The sequence below is a fragment of the Hemiscyllium ocellatum genome, chromosome 6 (assembly GCF_020745735.1).
Source record: "Hemiscyllium ocellatum isolate sHemOce1 chromosome 6, sHemOce1.pat.X.cur, whole genome shotgun sequence".
Lineage (NCBI taxonomy): Eukaryota > Metazoa > Chordata > Chondrichthyes > Orectolobiformes > Hemiscylliidae > Hemiscyllium > Hemiscyllium ocellatum.
The window spans coordinates 17662183-17685569 of record NC_083406.1 but is presented as its reverse complement, the minus strand read 5'-3'; the positions used below and the strand labels follow the sequence as shown (position 1 = coordinate 17685569).

At 43.1% G+C, this 23387-nt stretch overlaps 1 protein-coding gene across 3 annotated transcripts in view; it reads right to left on the bottom strand.

Annotated features, from left to right (window-relative positions):
* The window catches only part of nalcn (sodium leak channel, non-selective), a 296823-nt gene that overhangs the window by 246136 nt on the left and 27300 nt on the right, over positions 1 to 23387 (bottom strand). For all 3 annotated transcript variants that reach the window (XM_060826499.1, XM_060826500.1, XM_060826501.1), the window contains exons 5-6: positions 18710 to 18838; positions 14598 to 14749 (exon numbers count right to left, since the gene is read on the bottom strand). In XM_060826499.1, coding sequence (XP_060682482.1) covers positions 14598 to 14749; positions 18710 to 18838 — 281 coding nt within the window. The remainder of the gene's footprint in view (positions 1 to 14597; positions 14750 to 18709; positions 18839 to 23387) is intronic.

Below are 23387 nucleotides of genomic sequence, written 5' to 3'. Positions count from 1 at the left end.
GAACAGATTGTCACGATATCTCTTCTTTCCACTTGTGAGGGCAGATGCGACTTTAATTCAAAGACTTAATCAAAAGACTGCACTGGCAACAGTGCTGCATTCTCTTAGTACTGCACTAGGGCACCCGCCAAAATCGTGCACTCAATTCCCTGAAGTGGGATTTGAACATAATCTTCAACGCAGAGACAAAGATGCTACCCTTTGAACTATGGTTGAAGAATAGGAGTTAGACCACTTTTAGAATACTGCGTTCAATTCTGGTCATCCTGCTATAAGAAAGATGTTAAACTTGAAAGGGTTCAGAAAAGGTTTACAAGAGTGTTGTTGGGATTGAAGTGTTTGAGCTATAGGGAGAGGCTGAATAGGCTGGGGCTAATTTCTCTGGAGCATCGGAGGCTGAACGGTGACGTTATAGAGATTAGAGGTTTATAAAATCATGAAGGGCATAGATAGGGTGAATAGCCAATGTCTTTTTCCCATTGTAGGGGGAATCCAAAACTATAGGGCATAGATTTACGGTGAGAGGAGAAAGATTTAAAAGCAACCTAAGGGGCAACTTTTTAACGTGATGTGTGCTTGGAATAAGTTGCCAGAGGAAGTGGTGGAGGCTGGTACAATTAGATTAGATTTCTTACAGTGTGGAAACAGGCCCTTCGGCCCAACAAGTCCACATCGACCGTCCGAAGAGTAACCCACCCAGACCCATTTCCCTCTGACTAAAGCACCTAACAGTATGGGCAATTTAGCATGGCCAATTCACCTGACCTGCACAGCTTTGGACTGTGGGAGGAATCCAGAGCACCCGGAGGAAACTCACGCAGACACGGGGAGAATGTGCAAGCTCCACACAGACCCAAGGCTGGAATTGAACCCGGGTCCCTGGCACTGTAAGGCACTGAGCCACTATGCTGCCCCAGTTACAATAATTGCAACCCGGCATCTGGATGGGCACATGAATGGGTACATTAGAGGGATATGGGCCAAATGTTGGCAAACGGGACTAGATTAATTTATGATGTCTGGTTGGAATGGACAAGTTGGACCGAAGGGTCTGTTTCTGTGCTTTCTAACTCTATATTCCACATTGTCAGAGTGAATAAAACCTTGACAGAATTCAATTTTGGAAAGACATTAGCTCCTGCTAGTAAAAGGTCTGGCAGTGGTTGGTGGGGAAGAAATATTGGTTTTGGCCCAAAATGCAAGAGGCTCACACTATATTTTCCATCCGTTTTCCTTCCTTATAGTTGCGCCAAAGTAGAATTTCTCCTTCTTCTGAGGAAGGGTAACCAGACCAGAAACATTAACTCTGATGTCTCTTCACAGATGCTACCAGACCTACTGAGGCTTTCCAGAGATTTTTGATTTGGAATCTCTCCCCTGTCTCTTTGCCAGCTAACCATTGTGTGGCTAACTTACAGCATGTTCCACTAAACATTCGCAGCTTTAGTGAGTGTTGAGAAGATTTGTAGCTCAGGTTGAGGTTCTGGATATAGGTTTGCTCGCTGAGCTGGAGGTTCATTTTCAAACATTTTGTCACCATACTAGGTAGTTTCTTCAGTGAGCCTCGGATGAAGCACTGCTGATGATTTCTGCGTATTATCTATATTATTATAATAAGTAAAAAGCAGGAATCATCAGCAGTGCTTCGTCCGGGGGCTCACTGAAGATGTTACCTAGTATGGTGACGAAACGTCTGAAAGAGAACCTTCTAGCTTTGCGAGCAAACGTATATTTATTCTCAGCTTTTCCTATAAATTCCTATTAACTGGTCATTCTACTTGGGTCCTAGGGAGTTCTAAAGACATACTTTCAGATAAACCTACATAAATTGATTTCAGATGTGGATTGTTTATTGTGCACCCTGGAGGTGGACTGCAGGCAATATGTACCCCGTTGTGACAGATCAGTAATAAAGTGGTGTTAACTGCTATCAAAATCATCAACTTTTGAAGTTATCAACGTTAAGAAATGGGGCAAAGTTTGTTTTTATTAATGTATGTTGAGACAAGCTTTTTGTTCCATTGTATTTCAAAATTTGGGATGCAATAAAATACATATATAGGAATCTTCTGCGAGAGATTTTATGAACTATCCTTTCCACTGAGTGAGGACACATCTTGTGTTTAAGCTCCGGTTTTTACAGTTCCTTCCCAATCATCTTGGCGTTGCATAGCAAATTTTCAACATCTGCCTATTTTCGATTAGAAAAAAAAATTCCTGATAATGGCAAGCACATTTCATAAAAATACTTGAAACATAAAATCTGGCATTGACATGTGAAAATACTACAGAAGCTGAGGGCATGTCTTGCAAACTGCATCTACCAGATGTGCACTGCCATATGGCTGCTCATGGCGAGAACAGCAAGGGCTGTTAAGTGCAGGTATAAAAACTTACATGAGAAATAATTCTACTTACCCATCACTGAAATGAGGGATGTTGTTGAAGTTTCTCATCCTGTACTCATCAGGACAAATGAAAGAATGCCAAATTTCAAACAATCACAATAATTTTTATCTTGTCTTATAACTTGTGATAATTTGAAATTGAGTATCCTTGCACTTGTTCTGTTGAGCAAAGGACAAGAAATGCCAGCAACATATCTCTTTCTCAGCAATATACAAGTAATTCTACATTGTAAATAAATTCTACATTCATGCTTCATCCAAGATGCAAAATACTTTTGGAAATCTGAATGTAAGCTAACTCTGCAACGAGGTTCCAGACAGAAGGCAATAGGTTAATATTTTTATTCACGGTGTTTATGTGGAGCACAATAATTGGGATTGAATTCTCACAGATGTATTTTACAGCTCCTTGGTAACACAAGGTAACTATGGTAACCATGTTCCATAATGGAGCATTCTAAGGCAAAGAAAGATGATGGCTGTCACTGTGTATGAGGCAGATTAAGAGAATAAAAATGTCAGATTTCCAGTATCCAGAGGATTCTGTCATGGGATGAAGCACTAAATGTGCTAACACTTTTTGGCTTCTTCAGTTTACAAGCCAAAGCAAGTCCAAACTATAAAACTATTATGTCCACTCTGGGTAAGGTCTGGAATCCACCCACTGGAACAAAGATCAAACCTCATGCTTTTGGCACTAATCTGACCCAAATCAGTCATGCATTCAGGCAACTCAATCACCTGGGTTCTCCACAGAGTCTGAGTCAAAGGGGCAATGTAGACTTTTACATTCACTACTAACAAGAGACATGAGGTCAAAGCTTTTTGTCTTCCACAGATTAACACTGAAATTTCAAGAAAACCAACTTCAGAAAGGGAAAAACACTTTGTATAGCTTGAGAAGAGACTGCTAATGGGCATGGCGATGCTTGAGGAACGACATTAGCAAACTAATTAAATTTAAATTAAGAAAGTTTACTCTGATTGGGCAAGTCATTGCGAGCAGGAAGGGACTGAGTAAGAAAACAAAGCAGCTTCTGACTTGAGCAATTTAATAGCACCTTGAGCCTGAAAGATGATCTTAAATTGTTTTCTGTGGTCAGTATTCAGGATTATTCAGCAAATGTTGTCTAAAGTAGAATCACATCTAATGTTGGTATGATGTTCCCATGTCTTTATGTCTCTTTTAAAGTGGTTAAGTCCTGTACTATCAAGCAATTACTTTTACACATACATTATAGTCAGATAGTGGTGGCAGAGATTCCAATGTGTTTTTTATCATATGGCTGTCCAGGAATCTCTCTCACTTTTCCCATCTTTCACTGACATATGTTAGAAAGAAGCACCCTCAGACTAACATTCAAATTGTTCTGGTGCATTATGAATTAAAGCAAAATGCTGCAGATGCTAGAAATCTGGAACAAACAGAGAATAATTGAGAAACTCAGCAGGTCTGGCAGCACCTCGGGAGAGAGAAACAGAATTAACATTTCAAGTTCAGTGCCACACACCTTCTTCGACCCTTAGAACCAGGAACAACTGGCTCAGGGATAGGGATCTTTTCCATAGGCCATAAGACCTCCATATGCATGCTTCAAGATCTTTAAGATACTAAATAGAAATAGCAATTTAAAGTTTAACAAAAAATCACTGGTGCAATAACATCTTCAGATCTCCTAAAGCAAGTTTTCAAGGCATGGTAAAAAGAATTAATGGCTATGAAAACACAAATGGGAATGAGATATAAACCACTTTTGACAGTTTGACGTTAATGTAGAAGAGTCACAATTAGCCTCAATGACTGATTTACCTGTTATCTAACAGAACAATAATAGGGTTCATTCATTACTGGTTTCCAGACATGCTGTCTGAAATACACACAGAGAGATACAGTGGAGAGATAGTCAAAAGAGATGCAGTCAGACATGGCAAACCTCATCTCACTCCAATAGCTAAATGTCTGCCACTAGATTCCAGGTTCAAGTTCCAGTCCTGGGCTCGAGCACAGAAAATCAAGGGTGAAAACCGAGTGCCATACTGTGCGAGTGCTGACCTCTCAAAGGTGGCTGTCTTTGAATCAGATTTAATGCTAAGGTCCCATCTGCATGTTCATGTGCAAATTGTAGTAACTATATATCAGAAAGTGTTTCATTGTTTATGAAGTACTTTGAGACATCTGCTATTATGAAAAGGAGTATATAAATGCAAGTCTCTCTTTTATTCCCAACAAGAAATAGGTTGTAGATTGTGAAGGGAATTGGGTCTTGAATGGTTCTTTTATGGGTGGACAGTGGTCAGCACTGCTGCCTCACAGCACCAGGGACCCAGATTTGATGCCAGCCTCAGGTGACTGTCTGGTTGGAGTTTGCATATTCTCCCCGTGTCTGCGTGGGTTTCCTCAGAGTGCTCCAGTTTCCTCCCACAACCCAAAGATGTGCGGGTCAGGTGAATAGGCCATGCTAAATTGCCCATAGTGTTAGGTGCATTAGTCAGAGGGAAATGGGTCTGGGTGGGGTACTCTTTGGGGGTCGGTGTGGACTTGTTGGGTAAAATGGTCTGTTTCCACACTGTAGGAATTCTATGATGATTCTTCTGGTGATAGTGTAGGGTGAGTTAAAGAAAAGCCTTTGTGACAGATGCTCCATTTAGCAATGGATGGCTAGAAGTTCAACTAAGTGGAGAGCTGGAGCTCTGAGCTGGACAGCACAGGAGAGTTGCGGGAGGAATGTGGTATGGTCAGCTTCACCAAAGACTGGAGAGATGAGGCCTGTGTCTGTCTTAAATAGTTCAGAGGGACAGGACATGGGCCAGATGTCAAGAGTTGCTGCTTTCTTAGTCTTCAATCATAAGAGCTAAAACAACATGTCTGCCTCATCTTGCTGGGTGGCACTCGGGAGAGAGAAAGTCACAAGTTCAATTCCCACTTCACAGACTTGTATTCAAAGTCCAGGCTGACAATCCAATGTTGTACTGTGAATGAACAGAAATTATACAGAAAAGTGGAAAAAAAACCTTGTATTGTTATTGTGCGTTTTACAGACTCAGGATATCCCTAAATCTTCGCTGCCAATGACTGGCAAAGAGTAGTCAATTGCAGACTTTAGAAATTCAGCAATCAATTTAATGCATAGCAAGCTCTCACAACCAGCAACATAATCAAGAACAGAACTTCGGTTTTAGGTTGAGGCATAAATGCCAGACTTCACACGGGGAAGAACTCTCCATTTTTCTTCAGAAAGCAGTCATGGAAATTTAAATTCATAGGAGGGGTGCAGACAGAGTCTCAGGCTTAAAGCTTCAAATGACTAGTCCATAGGAACATTGTCTCAAGTGTGAGGACAAACGGGTGAAATGCAGGATTTTTGTGTTGAACAGATATTAGCTACAGCTTCAGCAATGAAAAGGAATGAGAGGAGCAGTGCTCAGAAAAGCACAGCTCCTTCCAAGAACCTCTGCAAAATCTCTGTGAACGTAATTAACGATGGACTACTGACTGCAGATTCCCTAGCAACCACTAGGTCACCGCCATAAGAACATGCCAGAGCCTAGGTGTCCTTCTGTGCAGATGTCAAAATCATCAAAACAACTAAATCAATCCTGATCATGGGGTGATACGATATGAAAACAAGACTGAGCAAAGAACGAATTTGCTACTCATTTAATTTTACAAAATGTGAATGAAACGGTCCTTGCTGATTAACTAAGATCTTAACTGCTGGTCCAGAAATAATAACATTGCAAAGAATAAAGAAAACATTGGAATGCTTGAATTTCCCCTAATGGCCTGGAAACACAACTGATTTACATCTTAATGCTGTAAAGAAAATTGAAATATCAACATCAGGAAGCTGAAGTTTACAACTTTTCTAACGCCAGACAGAAAAGATTATAAACAACAAGAACATGGCTTGGAGGAAGGAGGTGAATGTACTGTAGCCAGATGTGTAAAAGACACAAACATAAGTGGAAAGGCAATACAGCACAAGCAGTTTCGACATATAGTTAGATTAAGTACGCAGGCAAACAATTAGCAGATAAAGTAGAATGTGGGAAGGACAAAATGGAGAAAAACTGCGTAAAGCTGGAACACAAAGGGGCCTGAGGGTAGCTGTGCACAAAACACGGAAAGCTAGCACACAGGTTCAGCAGGTAATCAGAAAGGCTAATGGAACATTGGTCCTTATTTCAAGGGTTTTGGAGTTTAAGAGTAGGGAATCTTACTGCAACTGTGCAAGGTGCTGGTGAGATCACGTCTGGAGGACTGTGAGCAGTCTTGGTCCCTTTATTTATGGAAAGACGGCATTTAATTGGAGGCAGTTTAGTGACGGTTCACCAAGATGATCCCTGGTATGGAGGGAATGTCTAATGAGCACAGACTAAACAGGTTGGAACTCTACTCACTGTAGTTTAGAAGAATGACAGGTGATCTCACTAAAACACACAGGATTCTTAAGGAGCCTGACAGGGTAAATGTTGATAGGATATTTTCCCTCATAGGTGAATTTAGAATGAGATAGTCACAGAATAAAGGGGTGCCAATTTAATACTGAGAAGAGGAGGAACTTCCTCTGAGAGGGTTGTGAGTCATTGAAACTCTTTGCCACCAAGAGTTGTGGGAACAGAGTCCATATGTATACTTAAGGCTGAGATCCTTGATCAGTCGGGGAATCAAGGTTTATGTGGAAAATGCAGAAAAATGAATATAGGGAATGTCAGATCAGCCATGATACTACTGAATGGTGAAGAAGGTTGGAGGGATCAAATGGCCTACTCCTCCTCCTATTTCTTATGGTCTAAGACTATCTGGCAGAAACTTAGAATGGAGTGAGACTGGCAACAGAAAATATCAAAATTTATTTGATTAAAAAAAAGGGTTACTTTTATATGTTGTCTCCTATGACCTTGCAATTCCCAGAGCATTTTGTGGAGCAGTTTTTAAGAGGTTGTCACTGTTATAATACAGGAAACATGGCTGCCAACTTGCATGCAACAAGACAGTGGAGACAGATAATCGTTTGTTCCAGTGTAATCAGGAGATAAATACTGGCCAGGTCTCGAGGGATAACTGCCCTGGTCGTCTTAGATATGTCCATGGGATCTTTTGCGTATACCCAAATAGACAGGTGGGATCTTGGCAGAATGTTCCATTCAAATGACAACACTCTAATAGCATAGACTCTCTCACTGTTACGCTGAATGTCATCGTTGTGTTCAAACTTTGGAGTGGGACTTGAGCCAAGAACCTTCAGAGGCGAGCATGTTAACAATAGAATCACAGCTAATGCCTGAAATAAAATTTACAGTAAACTTTCCAAACTGTGTGAGGAAAACTGGGAGAAACACTATCAGAAGAATATTGACTGAATAAGAGCAGTCATAGAGTCATAGAGATATACAAGATGGAAACAGACCCTTCGGTCCAACCTGTCCATGCCGGCCATTTATCCTAACCCAAGCTACATTCATCTGCTAGCACCCGACCCATATGCCTCCAAACCCTTCCTATTCATATACCCATCCAAATGCCTCTTAAATGTTGCAATTGTACCAGCCTCCACCATTTCCTCTGGCAGCTCATTCCATACACGTATCACCCTCTGTGTGAAAATGTTGCCCCTTCAGTCTCTTTTATATTTTTCCTGTCTTATTCTAACCCTATGCCCTCTAGTTCTGGACTCCCCGACTCCAGGGAAAAGACTACGTCTATTTGCCCTATCCATGCCCCTCATAATTTTGCAAACCTCTATAAGGTCACCCGTCAGCCTCCGATGCTCCAGGGAAAACAGCCCCAACCTGTTCAGTCTCTCCCTATAGCTCAAATCCACCAATCCTGGCTACATCCTTGTAAATCTTTTCTGAACCCTTTCAAGTTTCATAACATCTTTCCGATAGGAAGAAGGCCAGAATTGCACGCAATATTCCAACAGTGGCCTAGCCAAAGTCCTGTCCAGCCGCAGCATGACCTCCCAGCTCCTGTACTCCATACTCTGACCAATAAACGAAAGCATACCAAATGTCTTCTTCACTATCCTATCTACCTACGACTCCACTTTCAAGAAGCTATGAACCTGCACTCCAAGATCTCTTTGTTCAGCAACACTCCCTAGGACCTCACCATTAAATGTATGAGTCCTGCTAAGATTTGCTTTCCCGAAATGCAGCATCTCATATTTATCTGAATGTCCATTGGCCCATCTGGTCCAGATCTTGTTGTAATCTGAGGTAACCCTCTTCGCTGTCCACTACACCTCCAATTTTGGTGTCATCTGCAAACTTACTAACTGTACCTCTTATGCTCGCATCCAAATCATTATTTGTGAATGACAAAAAGTAGAGGACCCAGCACCGATCCTTGTGGCACTCCACTGGTCACAGGCCTCCAGTCTGAAAAAAACTCTCCACCACCACCCTTGGTCTTCTACCTTTGAGTCAGCTCTGTATCCAAATGGTTAGTTCTCCCTGTATTTCGTGAGATCTAACCTTGCTAATCAGTCTCCCACGGGGAATCTTGTGGAACACCTTACTGAAGTCCATATAGATCACATCTACAGCACTGCCCTCCTCAATCTTCTTTGTTACTTCCTCAAAAATCTCAATCAAGTTTGTGAGACATGATTTCCCACGCACAAAGCCATATTGACTATCCCTAATCAGTCCTTGACTTTCCAAATATATGTTATCCTGTCCCTCAGGATTCCCTCCAACCACTTGCCCATCACCGATGTCAGGCTCACCGGTCTATAGTTCCCTGGCTTGTCCTTACCACCCTTCTTAAACAGTGGCACTAAGTTAGCCAACCTCCAGCCTTCCGGCACCTTACCTGTGACTATCGATGATACAAATATCGCAGCAAGAGGCCCAGTAATTACTTCTCTAGCTTCCCATAGAGCTCTAGGTACACCTGATCAGGTCCGGGGATTTATCCACCTTTATGCTTTTCAAGACATCCGGCACTTCCTCCTCTGTAATCTGGACATTTTGCAAGATGTCACCATCTATTTCCCTACAGTCTATAACTTCTATCTCCTTTTCCACAGTAAATACTGATGCAAAATACTCATTTAGTATCTCCACCATTTCTGCAGCTCCACACAAAGGCCATCTTGCTGATCTTTGAGGGGCCCTATTCTCTCCCTAGTTACGCTTTTGTCCTTAACATATATGTAAAAACCCTTTGGATTCTCCTTAATTCTATTTGCCAACGCTATCTCATGTCCCCTTTTTGCCCTCCTGATTTCCCTCTTAAGTATACTCCTACTGCCTTTATATTCTTCTAAGGATTCACTCAATCTATCCTTTTTATACCTGACATATGTTTCCTTCTTTTTCTTCACCAAACACTCAATTTCTTTAGTCATCCAGCATTCCCTATACCTACCAGCCTTTCCTTTTACCCTAACAGGAATATACTTCGTCTGGATTCTCATTAGCTCATTTCTGAAGGCTTGCCTTTTTCCAACCATCCCTTTACCTGCGAACATTTGCCCTCAATCAGCTTTCGAAAGTTCTTGCCTAATACCGTCAAAATTGGTCTTTCTCCAATTTAGAACTTTAACTTTTAGATCTGGTCTAACCTTTTGCATCACTATTTTAAATCTAACAGAATTGGGTCGCTGGCCACAAAGTGCTCACTCACTGACACCTCAGTCACCTGCCCTGCCTTATTTCCCAAGAGTAGGTCAAGTTTTGCATCTTCCCTAGTAGGTACATCCACATACTGAATCACAAAATTGTCTTGTACACACTTAACAAATTCCTCTCCATCTAAACCCTTAACACTATGGCAGTCCCAGTCTATGTTTGGAAAGTTAAAATCCCTTACCATAACCACCCTATTATTCTTACAGATAGCTGAGAACTCATTACAAACTTGTTTCTCAATTTCCCTCTGTCTATTAGGAGGTCTATAATACAATCCCAGTAAGGTGATCATCCCTTTCTTATTTCTCAGTTCCACCCAAATAACTTGCCTGGATGTATTTCCAGGAAAATCCTCCCTCAGCACAGCTGTAATGTTATCCCTTATCAAAAATGCCACTCCCCCTCCTCTCTTGCCTCACTTTCTATCCTTCCTGTAGCATTTGTATTCTGGAACATTAAGCTGCCAATCCTGCCCATCCCTGAGCCATGTTTCTGTAATTGCTATGATATCCCAGTCCCATGTTCCTAACCATGCCTTGAGACACCAAAGACTATTCCTAAGAAACCAAATGAGTAAACATTAGAAGGCTCTGATTGTCAGGGGATACTCCTTTAGAAAGCTCACTTGAGCCATGAGGATGATCTATACTACTCAGGCTGCCCCTTTCTTGGTTCATTGAAACATTGACTCCATTGGCCTTCAGGAAGATTGCCTGAAACTGATGACATCCCCATTATCGGCAAAATGCTAGCAGTCCTGGATGACAACTCATAACAGGAGCCTTGATTACAGAAATCGGTTTCCCAAATCCATGGAGTTAGTAACTGACCCATCTCGCAGCCCACCACTAAGATGCATCTCTGATGTTGGGACAGAAACGGAGAGCTACTGGCACAGTTCCCTGCTCTTCTGACCTCTCACCCTATGTGCCAGCTGAGGGTCAGCAAAATTCTGCCAACGTCGAGATTGATGCTCACAATGCAGTTGCAGGGGAAAGGCAAAGCATTATTTGAAATTAAAGGCCGATGGTTCGCTCAAGTGCCTTGGCTGACACTGATCCTTCAACCAGGAATGTTTTTGTCATCATCACACTGGTGGCTGTGGAGGCTTAGTTGGTAATAAATTGTCGACCTCATTTGGAAAAGTGGCTTGGAAAAGTAGGCTTCAAGGGAAGGTTGCAATCGATATGTGGAGCTTGTTCAAGGAGCAACTATTGAGTGTCCTTGATAAGTATGTACCTGTCAGGCAGGGAGGAAAGGGTCGTGTGAGGAAGCCGTGGTTTAATAAGGAATTGGAATCCCTTGTTAAAGGGAAGAGGGCGGCCTATGTAAAGATGAGGCATGAAGGTAGATTGAGAGTTATAAGGTAGCCAGGAAGGATCTAAAGAGAGAGCTAAGAGCAGCAAGGAGGGGACATGGAAAGTCCTTGGTTGGTAGGATTAGGGAAAACCCAAAGGCTTTCTATAGGTATGTCAGGAATAAAAGAATGACTAGGGTAGAAATACGCCCAGTCAAGGATAGTAGTGGGAAGTTGCATGTGGAGGCTGAAGAGATTGGGGAGACACTGAATGAATACTTTTCGTCAGTATTCACTCAGGAACAGGACATTGTTGCCGATGTGAATATTGTGTCACAATTAATTAGAATGGATGGCTTTGAGGTTTGTAGGGAAGAGGTGGTGGAAATTCTGGAAAGAGTGAAAATAGATAAGTCCCCTGGGCCTGATGGCATTTATCCTAGGATTATCTGGGAAGCTAGAGAGGAGATTGTAGAGCCATTGGCTTTGATTTTTATGTCCTCGTCGTCTACAGGAATAGTGCCAGAAGACTGGAGGATAGCAAATGTGGTTCCCTTGTTCAAGAAGGGGAGTAGGGATAACCCTAGTAACTATAGGCCGGTGAGTCTCATTTCTGTTGTGGGCAAAGTCTTAGAGAGAATTGTAAGGGATAGGATTTATAAACATCTGGATAGGAATAATGTGATCAAGGATAGTCAGCATGGTTTTGTGAAGGGCAGGTCGTGCCTCACAAACCTTATTGAATTCTTTGAGAAGGTGACTAAGGAGGTGGACGAGGGTAAAGCGGTAGATGTGGCGTATATAGATTTTAGTAAGGCATTTGATAAGGTTCCCCATGGTAGGCTACTGCAAAAAGTACGGAGGTATGGCATTGAGGGTGTGTTGGAGGTTTGGATTAGGAATTGGCTGGCTGGAAGAAGACAGAGGATAGTAGTTGATGGTAAAGGTTCATCTTGGAGTGCAGTTACTAGCGGTGTTCCACAAGGATCTGTTTTGGGACCATTGTTGTTTGTCATTTTTATAAATGACCTGGAGGAGGGGCTAGAAGGTTGGGTGAGCAAGTTTGCAGATGATACGAAAGTCGGTGGAGTTGTTGACAGTGAGGAAGGATGTGGCAGGTTACAGCGGGATATAGATAAGCTGCAGAGCTGGGCAGAAAGGTGGCAAATGGAGTTCAATGTAGGTAAGTGTGAAGTGATTCACTTTGGTAAGAGTAACAAGAAGATGGGGTACTGGGCTAATGGTCGGATACTTGGTAGTGTGGATGAGCAGAGGGATCTTGGTGTCCATGTACACAGATCTCTGAAAGTTGCCACCCAGGTAAATAGTGCTGTGAAGAAGACATATAGCGTACTGGCTTTTATTGGTAGAGGTATTGAGTTCCGGAGTCCTGAGGTCATGTTGCAGTTGTATAAGACTCTGGTGCGGCCGCATCTGGAGTATTGTGTGCAGTTTTGGTCGCCATACTATAGGAAGGATGTGGAGGCACTGGAACGGGTGCAGAGGAGGTTAACCAGGATGTTGCCTGGTATGGTAGGAAGATCGTATGAGGAAAGACTGAGGCACTTGGGGCTGTTTTCATTGGAGAAAAGAAGGTTTAGGGGTGACTTGATAGAAGTGTACAAGATGATTAAGGGTTTAGATAGGGTTGACCATGAGAACCTTTTTCCACTTATGGAGTCAGCTATTATGAGGGGGCATAGCTTTAAATTAAGGGGTGGTAGGTATAGGACAGATGTTAGGGGTAGATTCTTTACTCAGAGAGTCGTGAGTTCATGGAATGCCCTGCCATTAGCAGTGGTGGACTCTCCCTCTTTATGGGCATTTAAACGGGCATTGGATAGACATATGGAGGATAGTGGGCTAGTGACGGTTAGGTGGGCTTGGATCGGCGCAACATCGAGGGCCAAAGGGCCTGTACTGCGCAGTATTTTTCTATGTTCTATGTTCTATTTCCTGACTGAGAACAGTGCTTATATGTCAAAAGTGCTTCCATAGTTGTAACGACACAAACTGCAGATGCTGGAATCCAAAATTGACAGGCAGGAAGTTGGGAGAACACGGCAAGCCAGGCAGCATCAGGAAGTCGAGAAGTTGACGTTTCAGGTGTAAGCCTTCTTTAGGACTGGGGCTGGGTAAAGGGGGAGCTGCAGATAAAGGGGTGGGTGGGGGAAAGGGTGATGAAGTAGGGATAGATGAAGACAGGTAGAGGGTACGACCTTGTTGGTTAATGGGAGGAATGAATCCATTAAGTGGCTGGGAGGAGTGGATGGGAGGGGGACGAGCTGGAAATGGAGTTGGGGGATGGGGAGGGAGGTTGTTTGAAATTGGAGAACTCAATGTTGAGTCCTCCAGGCTGCAGACTGCCCAGGCAGAAGATGAGGTGCTGTTCCTCCAATTTGCGGTTGGGTGCGTTGTGGCAATGGAGGATGCCAAGGATGGTCATGTCGGAGGAATTGAAATGAGCGGTGACTGGGACGTCGAGTTGGCCCTGTCGGCCCAGTTGAGATGCTCGCTGAACAGTTCCTAAGTTTACCTTTGGTCTCTCCGATGTAGAGAAGACCACATTGGTAGCACTTATGCAGTTAACTGGGTTGAAAGAGAAACAGGTAAACCTCTATCTCCCATAGAAGGATTGTTTGGGGTCCTGGATGGAAGTGAGTGGGGTGGTGTACCAGCAGATTTTGCATATCTTCTGGTTGCAGGGTAAGGTACTTGGGGGTTCGGGGGGATTGGTAGGGAGAGTGGCACAAACCAAAGACTGTTGAAGGGAACAGTCCTTGTAGAAGGAGAAATGAGTAGGGAGGTTAAGATGCTTTTTTGGATGGGGTCAACTTGGAGCTGGCAGATGTGTTGAAGGATGATGCGTTGGATGTGGAGACCAAAGGGAATATTGAATTGAGTGTCCAGGTCTCTTGGCAATCCAAGGAAGTGCTACGTAGACATCCAGGAAGTTCTTATTTTAGGGTTTTGTAGGGATTTCTTGCTCCCTAACTTCACCTGTGAAGAGCCCTATTTTACATTGATATCTTCTCATTCTGAGCTCCATCTCCCACACCAATGCAAAATCATCTCCTTTCCTGCCTTATAAATCCCTTTTGTAACTTTAAATCTCTCAATTACCTCATGCTTTAATCTCCTCGACTCGAGAAAGTATAAGCCTTATCTATGCAACTTGTCCTCATAGTTGAAGACATTTTAAATTTAAAAAATAAACTATTGTAAAATAAGGTTTTGAAACCAGGACAGACCTAACTCATTAAATCCACTGTAGCCCAGCTCTTGTCTGGTAAGTCCAAGGTCTTCAAGGTCCATGCATTTAAATCCCAGCGGGCACTGGTATCCCTCTCCATCTGGTGAGCAGTGGGTGTCTGGGATAGCCAAGTTATTCCAGGTCACATTGCTGCAGAACAGAATGAAGATAAATTTCACCTTTAGAACAAGGCCATTAAAAAAAATGTTTGAAACTGCAAAGAAATAATGGGGGGTGTTGCACCTGCAGGGACCAGTGAATTGATCTCTGATACATTGAGCCTACAGCAAGAAATGGGTCTCTTGGCCTATCCAGTTTATGCTTGTATATGCTCAGAAGAATGGTCACTGGACCTGAAATGTTAACTCTGCTTTCTTTGTACAGATGCCATCAGACCTGCTGAGCTTTTCCAGTAATTTCTACACAAGTCCATCTAATTCTCTTTCTATATCCCTTTCATGTCACCCCATTAGCATAACCTTCTACTTCTTTCTTTTGCTTGTTTATCTTGATTTCCCTCAAGGGCATTTCTACAATTCACCGCAACTTCTCCCGATGGCAGCGAGTCCCACATTCTCACCTTGCTCTAGGTGACAAGGTTGGCTCTGAATTCTAGTTTGGATCTTTTTGTGACTGCTTTATTTTGTGAGGGGTTGAACTACAGGGAGATGCTGAATAGACTGGGGCTATTTTTCCTGGAGTGTTGGAGGCTGAGGGGTGAACTTACAGCAGTTTATATAATCATGAGGGGCATGGATAGACTAAATAGTCTAGATCTTTTTCCCCAGGGTAGGGGAGGCCAAAACTAGAGGGCATAGGTTTAAGGTGAAAGAAGAAAGATATAAAAGGGACCTAACGGGCAACTCTTTCACACTGAGAGAGGTCACATTTGCAATAAGCTGCCAGATGAAGCTGTTACAATTACAACATTTATAAAGCATCTGGATGGGTATATGAATAGGAAGGGTTTAAAGGGATATGGGCCAAATGCTGGCAAATATGACTGGATTAATTTAGGATATCTGGTCAGCCTGGACAAGTTGGTCTGAAGAGTTTGTTTCAGTGCTGCATGTCTGTGACACTGTGGCAGTTGGTAGTTTTGATGCCTCTGTACAAATGGAAATGTTTCCTTTACACCAATCGAACCCCTTCATAATATCACCAATGTCTACTAGTTTACACTTCGGCCTTCTCTTCCTAAGACAAAAGAATGTTCAGCCTATTTCATTTGACCCAGTATTTAGAACCTCTCAGTTTTGGGGAACCATCTTTGCAGATTAGCACCTAGGATATACCACATCCTCTTTCCTCCACAACCCTGCTCTTCAAATATATGTCCCAATTAACCTTTGAAATGAAGGCAGAATGGCTTAAAGTGTGGTTTTTAATGGTTTTGACAAACAGAAATTGTATGTAATTGGCAAAATTGAAGCAGGCTTATCAAATAAGAGGTTAAAAAGAGCAGGAATTTTGATTTCACCTTCAGACCAGGCTTGGAGAGTAAGTGTGGGATCTAACCGAGGTATTTAAGATTGTTAAAAGAGTGTTAATAGCATGGATAGAGAGAAACTATTTCCTCTGGTGGGAGTGCAGGGCTAGTCCAGAACAAGAGGGTGTGACCATAACATTAGAGCTAGACTGGGGTGATGGGGGAGGGGGGAGGGGGAGGGGAGGCAGTGGTTATGTCAGGAAGCAATGTTTTACACCAGGAGTAGTATAAAGAAGGATTTCTCTCTCAGAAAATGGAGTAAGGCTGAAAGCCTTTTGAAACTCTCAAGGCTGACAGTGACCGAGTTTTATTGGTTAGAGGCGTTCAGGATTAATATACTTTTATGAAGTTGAAGGTGTGTATTGCACCTTTAAGACAGAGTGAATGCTGTTCTGCACTGAGAGCTTACAAGCACCTGTCATTTGACTAGCTAGCAGTCTCATTATGCACTGGAAACTTGAAAATATGTAACATTTGGCTGTGAAATAGGTACCTGAATTATGTTTCAGGATACTAAAACCCAATAGAGTTTGAATTTATTATTCTGCCAACATCATACCAATGAGAAGATCCAATGTTGGGGATATAAAAAGACAGACAGTTTGAAAGTCAGACAGAGCAACTGTGATTTGAAACATTCTTTCGAAGTTTTCACATGAACCATATTCGCAGTAAAAGAAAGAAGATGACTCAGGGAGATCTTCAGCCGAAGGAAGAAAAACACCATTGATGACAGCCACTGTATGGTTTTGAAATTGTTGACGTAATGTTAATAAGTGTTTTATTGGAATAGTATATTGTTATAGAGTTAGTGGCAGATAATGAGCAGTCAAGAGAAAGGGGGGCTTAGATTTGTGAATAGTTGTTGTTTAATGTTCACTTTTAGAGTTAAAGAATAATTTTATATTATTTTCTTCCAATAGTGATATTTGGGAGTTCTCTTTCACTCATATTTTAACAGATTACGAGATGAGGAGAGCTTTTCTGGGTGTTTGGTTGAATTAACAGAAGGGTTCACCACCATGTCGTACTATATCAAGAGGGAGTACAAATGAAGGTGATTAATTGAATTGTGGAACAGATGCAAGAGGCTGACTAGCCTTCTCCTGATCCCATCATTCTTAACTAAAGCTGTATAAGGCTGTTAGCTGAAAGGATTAACTCTGAAGCTATTGCATAGCTCTGCCCACTGTGATATCTGTGACAGTCTGTGGAAGGAGATGGTCAACTCTCGTTTGTTGATTATAACCATTCCAGTCTGTTAGTCCTAATATAATTTAGAATAGCCTTTGCATCTCTCAAGAAATACAATGTCTCTTATCAAGTGTTATACACTTTCAGTCTTAAGTAAATGCAAATTATTTCAGTCAATGGGCGGCGCGGTGGCACAGTGGTTAGCACTGCTGCCTCACAGCGCCAGAGACCCGGGTTCATTTCCCGCCTCAGGCGACTGACTGTGTGGACTTTGCACGTTCTCCCCGTATCTGCGTGGGTTTCCTCCGGGTGCTCCGGTTTCCTCCCACAGTCCAAAGATGTGCGGGTCAGGTGAATTGGCCATGCTAAATTGCCCATAGTGTTAAGTAAGGGGTAAATGTAGGGGTATGGGTGGTTGCACTTCGGCGGGTCGGTGTGGACTTGTTGGGCCGAAGGGCCTGTTTCCACACTGTAAGTAATCTAATCTAATCAATATATAATAAACAACTTCTTGTTACTCGTGTTATTAGATTAGACTGGATTAGACTCTATGTGCATCTATTGCTGAAGACTGATTCATGGTTAATCCTTCGCCACTTCATACTAGCACGTTCTGTAGACTCATATTGCAAAGAGTTTGGTGGCAGTAAATCTATCCACAGGAGACCCAAGCAGAAATATATATCAGCTAAGTTAATCTCTTACAATATTGCGGATACTGTATATCTTAGATTAAACCAAAAAATGCTGGAAAAGCTCAGCAAGTCAGGCAGCATCAATCAAGAGAAACAGAATTAATATTTCAGCTCAATGATGTTTAGTCAGAAAGAAAGAAATATAGTAATGAAAAATTTTTAATTCCATTTCAAAATGGTGTGGAGGTGTGTATGTATGTGAGAGCGAGAGAGGCTACATGTGAGAGAGCGCACGTCTGAAACAGCACATGTGTAAGAGAAAGACATAGAGCACACGTGTGAGAGAGAGTGCGCATGTGTGTGAGAGACAGAGCAAGAAATAGCCAAGCATGAGACAGAGAGAAAGAGAAAGAGAAAAACAGAGTGCATGCACGTGAGCATATATGTGTGAGAGAGTGTGAACGCATGCGAGTGACAGCGAGTGAGTGCAGGAGGGCAGGCTTGCAGAAATGACATAAAGAGTGAAGAAGAGGTCTGTGATAGGGTAGAAACCAGGGAAGCTTAACTAACAAAATATCTCAGGATGGAACAGATAGAGAGAGTGGTAATACGCAGACAAAAGAAAAATTCCTCTGAAGGTTTCATGGGTGCAATTACAATGGATTTTCTGCAAAGCAAAAACCATTTGAACATTTTGCTGTTTGAAAAGACCTGGGTTATTATTTGTAAAGAAGAATTAACATTACATACTACTGTGTGAGAAAAGGCACTAGGTGTGAAGTCAGTGCTCACCCTGGCTGTGTATCATTGGTAACACAATGGTAGGTGAACGTGCCAAACATCTGAACTCCCAAAATTCCATACAACAGCAGAAAGAACAGCAGGAAAATGGACACACTCCAAATCTGTTCTCCTGACCGCCTGTAGTAAAACAAAAATTGAAAGGATTTAGAAAAGGATGTTGCCAGGGTTGGAGGATTTGAGCTATCGGGAGAGGCTGAACAGGCTGGGGCTGTTTTCCCTGGGGCGTCGGAGGCTGGTGGGTGACCTTATAGAGGTTGTGGTTCGCCAAGCTGGGAATTTGTGTGGCAGATGTTTCGTCCCCTGTCTAGGTGACATCCTCAGTGCTTGGGAGCCTCCTGTGAAGCGCTTCTGTGATGTTTCCTCCGGCATTTATAGTGATTTGTACCTGCCGCTTCCAGGTTGTCAGTTCCAGCTGTCCGCTGCAGTGGTCGGTATATTGGGTCCAGGTCAATAAGACCATAAGACCATAAGACATAGGAGTGGAAGTAAGGCCATTCAGCCCATCAAGTCCACTCCGCCATTCAATCATAGCTGATGGGCATTTCAACTCCACTTACCCACATTCTCCCCGTAGCCCTTAATTCCATGTGACATCAAGAATTTATCAATCTCTGCCTTGAAGACATTTAGTGTCCCGGCCTCCACTGCACTCTGCGGCAATGAATTCCACAGGCCCACCGCTCTCTGGCTGAAGAAATGTCTCCGTATTTCTGTTCTGAATTGACCCCCTCTAATTCTAAGGCTGTGTCTACGGGTCCTAGTCTCCTCGCCTAACGGAAACAATTTCCTAGTGTCCACCCTTTCCAAGCCATGTATTATCTTTTAGGTTTCTATTAGATTTCCCCCTTAATCTTCTAAACTACAATGAATACAATCCCAGGATCCTCAGCTGTTCCTCGTACGTTAGACCTACCATTCCAGGGATCATCCGTGTGAATCTCCGCTGGACACGCTCCAGTGCCAGTATGTCCTTCCTGAGGTGTGGGGACCAAAACTGGACACAGTACTCCAAATAAGGCCTAACCAGAGCTTTATAAAGTCTCAGTAGCACAACGGTGCTTTTATATTCCAACCCTCTTGAGATAAATGACAACATTGTATTCGCTTTTTTAATCACGGACTCAACCTGCTTGTTTACCTTTAGGGAATCCTCGACTAGCACTCCCAGATCCCTTTGTACTTTGGCTTTACGAATTTTCTCACCATTTAGAAAGTAGTCCATGCTTGTATTCTTTTTTCCAAAGTGCAAGACCTCGCACTTGCTCACATTGAATTCCATCAGCCATTTCCTGGACCACTCTCCCAAACTGTCTAGATCCTTCTGCGGCCTCCCCACTTCCTCAGTACTACCTGCCCGTCCACCTAACCTTGTATCATCAGCAAACTTCGCTAGAATGCCCCCAGTCCCTTCATCCAGATCATTAATATGTAACGTGAACAGCTGTGGCCCCAACACTGAACCCTGCGGGACACCGCTTGTCACCAGCTGCCATTCCGAAAAAGAACCTTTTATCCCAACTCTCTGCCTTCTGTCAGACAGCCAATCCTCAATCCATCCCAGCAGCTCACCTCGAACACCATGCGCCCTCACCTTGCTCTGCAGCCTCCCGTGTGGTACCTTATCAAAGGCCTTTCGGAAGTCTAGATAGACCACATCCACTGGGTTTCCCTGGTCTAACCTACTTGTCACCTCTTCAAAGAATTCCAACAGGTTTGTCAGGCACGACCTCCCCTTACTAAATCCATGTTGACTTGTTCTAATCCGACTCTGCTCTTCCAAGAATTTAGAAATCTCATCCTTAATGATGGATTCTAGAATTTTACCAACAACCGAGGTTAGGCTAATTGGCCTGTAACTTTCCATCTTTTGTCTAGATCCTTTCTTGAACAAGGGGATTACAACAGCGGTCTTCCAATCATCCGGGACTTTCCCTGACTCCAGAGACTTTTGAAAGATCTCAACCAACACCTCCGCTATTTCCTTAGCCACCTCCTTCAGAACTCTAGGGTGTATCCCATTGGGGCCAGGAGACTTGTCAATTTTAAGACCTTTTAGCTCTTCTAGCACTTTCTCTTTTGTAATGGCAACCATACTCAACTCAGCCCCCTGACTCCCTTTAATTGTTGGGATATTACTCATGTCTTCCACTGTGAAGACTGACGCAAAGTACTTGTTAAGTTCTCCTGCTATTTCCTTATCTCCCATCACTCGGCTTCCAGCATCAGTTTGAAGTGGCCCAATGTCTATTTTTGCTTGTCGTTTGTTTCTTATGTATTGAAAGAAACTTTTACTATCATTTCTAATATTACTGGCGAGCTTACCTTCATATTTGATCCTCTCCTTCCTTATTTCTCTCTTTGTTATCCTCTGTTTGTTTTTGTAGCCTTCCCAATCTTTTGATTTCCCACTGCTCTTGGCCACTTTATAGGATCTCTCTTTTTCTTTAATAGATTTCCTGACTTCCTTTGTCAGCCATGGCTGTCTAATCCCTCCCCGGGTAATCTTTCTTTTCTTGGGGATGAACCTCTGTACAGTATCCTCAATTATACCCACAAACTCCTGCCTTTTTTGCTCTACTGTCTTCCCTGCTAGTCTATTTCCAGTCTATTTTCTTCAGTTCCTCTTTCATGCCCTCATAATTACCTTTATTTAACTCTAACACCATTACATCTGATTTTGCCTTCTCTCTTTCAAACTGCAGACTGAACTCTACCATATTATGATCGTTGCTTCCTAAGTGTTCCCTTACTTTAAGATTTTTTTATAAAGTCTAGTTCATTACATAGCACTAGGTCCAGAATAGCCTGCTCCCTTACGGGCTCCATGACAAGCTGTTCCAAAAAGCCATCCTGTAAGCATTCTATGAATTCCCTTTCTTTGGATCCACTGGCAACATTATTTACCCAGTCCACCTGCATATTGAAGTCTCCCATGATCACCGTGACCTTGCCTTTCTGACATGCCTTCTCTATTTCCCGGTACATGTTGAGCCCCTGGTCCTGACCACTGTTAGGACGTCTGCACATAACTCCCATTATGGTTTTTTTTGCCTTTGTGGTTCCTCAATTCCACCCACACAGACTCCACATCATCCGACGCTATGTCCCTCAGTGCCATAGATTTAATTTTGTTCTTAACTAACAAGGCAACCCCACCCCCTCTGCCCATTCCGGGTCTTTTCGATAAGTTGAAAATCCTTGGATATTTAACTGCCAGTCCTGACACCCCTGTAATCACATCTCTGTGGTGCCTACCACATCATAATCATTCACTATGATCTGTGCCATTAGTTCATCTGCTTTGTTACGAATGCTACGAGCATTCAGGTAAAGTGCCTTAATGCTAACTTTCTTATCATTAGAGATATTGGAGGTCATAAAATGTCCTAAGTTATCCTTCATTTTTGCTGCATTCCCAGTCTACCTCGAGTTTAAATCTGCCTGCACATATGCTATCCTGTTGCTTATCTTTCCATTTAATTCCATACTCCCTGTTGCTTCCACTTTCCCTTTCTCCCAACTCAGAAGTTTAAAGTCCTACTGACCACCATATTTATCCTCTTCACTAGAACATTGGTACCTGATCGGTTCAGGTGGAGACCGTCCCAATGGTACAGATGCCCCTGGTTCCAAAACTGATGCCAATGCCCCATGAAGTGGAATCCCTCTTTCCCACATCAATCCCTTAGCCACGTGTTTACTTCCCTAATTTTCTTATCCCTATGCCAATTGGCACGTGGCTCGGGCAGTAATCCGGAGATTATGGCCCTTGAGGACCTGTACTTCAATTACCTTGCTAGTGCTTGATAATCCCCAAATAGGTCCTCCACCTGTGCTATTGATAGAATCTGTGGATGAATGCCATGCCTCTAGGAATTCCCTGGCTGTTCTCTGTTTGGCTTGTCCTATATTAGTAGTGTTGTCCCAGTCAAACTCATGTTGCTTGTCATCTGAGTGTGTGGCTACTAAGGATATCTGGTCGTGTCGTTTCGTGGCTAGTTGGTGTTCATGGATGCGGACCGTTAGCTGTTTTCCTGTTTGTCCTATGTAGTGTTTGTGCAGTCCTTGCATGGGATTTTGTACACTACATTGGTACACTACAGCTGGAACTGACAACCCGGAAGCGGCAGGTACAAATCGCTATAAATGCCGGAGGAAACATCACAGAAGCGCTTCACAGCAGGCTCCCAAGCACTGAGGATGTCACCTAGACAGGGGACGAAACGTCTGCAACACAAATTCCCAGTTCGGCAAACAGAACCACAACAACGAGCACCCGAGCTACAAATCTTTTAGATTAGATTACTTACAGTGTGGAAACATGCCCTTCGGCCCAACAAGTCCACACCGACCCGCCAAAGCGCAACCCACCCATACCCCTACATATACCCCTTACCTAACACTACGGGCAATTTAGCATGGCCAATTCACCTGACCCGCACATCTTTGGACTGTGGGAGGAAACCAGAGCACCCGGAGGAACCCCCGCAGACACGGGGAGAACGTGCAAACTCCACACAGTCAGTCACCTGAGGCGGGAATTGAACCCAGGATCCTGGCGCTGTGAGGCAGCAGTGCTAACCACTGTGCCACCGTGCCGCCCATAAGTTCTCCCAAACTTATAGAGATTTATAAAATCATGAGCAGCATGGATAGGGTAAATAGA